Source organism: Ipomoea nil, unplaced genomic scaffold (assembly GCF_001879475.1).
Source record: "Ipomoea nil cultivar Tokyo-kokei standard unplaced genomic scaffold, Asagao_1.1 scaffold2792, whole genome shotgun sequence".
Classification (NCBI taxonomy): domain Eukaryota; kingdom Viridiplantae; phylum Streptophyta; class Magnoliopsida; order Solanales; family Convolvulaceae; genus Ipomoea; species Ipomoea nil.
This window is the reverse complement of record NW_017619220.1, coordinates 2,469,470-2,472,643: the sequence shown is the minus strand read 5'-3', so window position 1 is coordinate 2,472,643 and position 3,174 is coordinate 2,469,470. Positions and strand designations below refer to the sequence as shown.

At 43.1% G+C, this 3,174-nt stretch overlaps 1 protein-coding gene across 1 annotated transcript; it reads left to right on the top strand.

Moving 5' to 3' along the window:
- Window positions 1–489: 489 nt before the first annotated feature.
- LOC109157710 (3-hydroxy-3-methylglutaryl-coenzyme A reductase-like) lies at window positions 490–2,428 on the top strand. The gene has a single exon (XM_019305550.1). It carries the CDS (start codon window positions 623–625, stop codon window positions 2,315–2,317), a length of 1,695 nt encoding a protein of 564 aa, XP_019161095.1. The 5' UTR covers window positions 490–622; the 3' UTR covers window positions 2,318–2,428.
- The last annotated feature ends 746 nt before the right edge of the window (window positions 2,429–3,174 follow it).

Below are 3,174 nucleotides of genomic sequence, written 5' to 3'. Positions count from 1 at the left end.
TATATATCAATCAATATATATATTATTAGATTAGATTAGATATATCATTTGGGATTTGGGATTTCTTGGCTCCATTTTATATATAACAATATATATATATTATTAGATTAGATTAGATATAACATATTTAGGCACAGTGTACTTAAATTACTTGACTGCACCCATTTTTTAGGCGTTAGTTGTGGCAGCACATCAGCACGAGTGAAATTCAGATGGTCGAAGGAATAGTAGGTATATCATATGGGCGCAGTAGCATTGAATATTTATACTGCCAGCTGAGCTGAATTTCACACGTGCTAGCTGTGACAAAAATTAAATAAAGGAAAGGACTGCAGTCAAGTAATGAGCCGCCAAACTATGTTGAACCAATAATTCTCTTATCATTTCCAGGGAAGTACTATGCAAATTAAAGAAATATTATCACTTAGCTTGTATAAATATATAGGTTTTCTTTTCTTGAGATACATACCAAATTAAATTCATCCATCCAACAACGTAACACAACAAATTTGATTGTAATCGATCATAGCTAGATTCAAAACCTGTTGTTGTGTTGTTCAATTTGCCTGCCTAAGATCGAATATATATAATTCTGATTTGTGAAGGAGCTAAGCTAAGCAAGATGGAGTTGAAGCAAATCCAAATTCGCCCCACATCCACTTCCACTTCCATTAGTTCTCCCGTTAAACATAAGAAATCTGATTATTCTTTCTCTGAAAATACACCTAATTCCAACGCTCTCCCACTGCTTCTCTACCTTACTAACGCCGTCTTCTTTGCGGCCGTCTATTTCCTGCTCGTTAGCTGGCGCGACAAGATCCGTCACTCCAAGCCTCTCCATGTTGTCTCAAGCTCTGAGATGGCTGCCCTCCTCGCTTTTGCGGCTTCGTTTGTTTATCTCTTGGGGGGCTTCTTCAATCCTCTACAAGAGCAGCAGGAATTGGAGAGCCAAGAAGATGAAGAAGAAAAACAGAAGATTACTAATCTGAAGAAAAAATTAGAAAATGACCAGCATGTCACTCCTGCTGCTGCTATCAAATCTACTGATCCAATAATAATGTCCGAAGATGAAGATGAAGATGAAGATGAGGAGATAGTCAATGGTGTTGCGGAAGGTCGGATTCCATCCTACTCCCTCGAGTCAAAGTTAGGGGATTGCAAGAGGGCTGCAGCCATCCGTCGCAAGGCCTTGGAGAGAATAACCGGCAAATCATTAGACGGACTTCCCTTGGAGAGTTTTGACTATGAATCAATTCTGGGTCAGTGTTGCGAGATGCCAGTTGGGTACGTACAGATTCCTGTAGGTATTGCGGGGCCGCTCTTGCTTGACGGTGAGGAGTACTCTGTACCCATGGCTACCACGGAGGGTTGCTTGGTGGCCAGCACCAACAGGGGTTGCAAAGCCATCTATGCCTCCGGAGGTGCAACCAGTGTGGTGTTCAAGGATGGGATGACTAGAGCTCCAGTGGTGAGATTCTCCACCGCCAAAAGAGCCGCCCAGTTGAAGCTTTTCTTGGAGGACCCTTTAAGTTTCGAGACCATTGCCGCCGCATTCAATAAATCCAGTCGTTTCGCTCGCCTCCAAACCATCAAATGCGCTATTGCCGGCAAGAATCTGTACATGAGATTCACTTGCAGCACTGGCGATGCCATGGGGATGAACATGGTATCCAAGGGCGTCCAGAACGTATTGGACTTCCTCCAGACCACCGACTTCCCCGACATGGACATCATCGGCATCTCTGGCAACTTCTGCTCCGACAAGAAACCTGCGGCTGTCAATTGGATTGAAGGCCGCGGTAAGTCAGTGGTCTGCGAGGCCATAATAAAGGAAGATGTAGTTAACAAAGTACTAAAAACTGATGTTGCCTCCTTAGTAGAGCTCAACATGCTCAAGAATCTAACTGGATCCGCCATGGCTGGAGCTCTCGGGGGATTCAACGCCCACGCCGCCAACATTGTGTCGGCCGTCTTCATCGCCACAGGACAAGACCCCGCACAAAACATTGAAAGCTCCCACTGTATAACTATGATGGAGGCGGTTAATGAAGGGAAAGATCTTCACATCTCAGTCACCATGCCATCCATTGAGGTAGGCACTGTGGGGGGTGGAACTCAGCTTGCTTCCCAGGCCGCATGCTTGAATCTACTAGGAGTGAAGGGTGCTAGCAAGGAAGTGCCCGGAGCCAACTCTAGAAGGTTGGCCACCGTGGTTGCCGGAGCAGTATTAGCTGGGGAGCTTTCTTTGATGTCTGCAATAGCTGCAGGACAGCTTGTTAAGAGTCACATGAAGTACAATAGGTCTAACAAACCTTAGAATTGAAAACACTCAGGCACTGCACGGAGAAGCAACATTGATTATCAATGATGTATGTATCCAAATTCTTTTTTGTTCTTTTATAATGAATTCAATTTCTTTGGTAATTAATTTGTAAGTTTTAGTTATATACATGTTTCTGTGCAATCAGTGAAAGTGAATTCATTAATGATAGAGATGAGAAACTGGAAATCATTGTGATGAATGAAATAGAGGTTAGCTGTTTTATTATTATGATACAATAATTGAACAAAATAGATGGAAAAATTCATACATATGAAAGTCACAGCTAGCTTATTACAATACCAAAAATAACCACTCAAAACGGGCTAGCAACCAGCTCATATGGGCTAGCCCGTCACAAGTTCGAACACTTGTTATATCGTGGACCGCGGTGCACGCGGTCAAAACGTCGTTTCTTTAAGACGCTTGGTGTCCCCTAGGCGGCCGATTTCTTTTTAGGGGGTTATTCGCCAAAACGACGTCGTTTTGACAAATAACCCTTAAAAAAAAAAAAACAATCGGGATTCGGCTGCGGAGGAGGCCGATTCCAGCGTTCCTTAACGCGGTCGGGCGCCGCCTAACGGTTAGGCGCGATTTTTGCAAAATTGCATGTAATCCTAGACTACCAAAAGCATATTAATTGGTATTTCTGCTTTCTAACACTATATGTGTTGAATTCTACCTAGTGGGATCATCATTTCCCTAGTAACGTACGAGTAATTAACCCTTTCGGAGTTAATCATGCAATTAATTTCATTCATAAAATGAAACTGAATAACAGAATTACTTTTTGCGGAAGGGTGCGGAACGGCGAGGAACGGATGCCGTTTCTTTTCATTAAACAAAACGACGTC

What these genes read in the sequence shown, in the direction of transcription:
- LOC109157710 (XM_019305550.1), top strand. Translation starts at nt 623, where the DNA reads ATGGAGTTGAAGCAAATCCAAATTCGCCCCACATCCACTTCCACTTCC.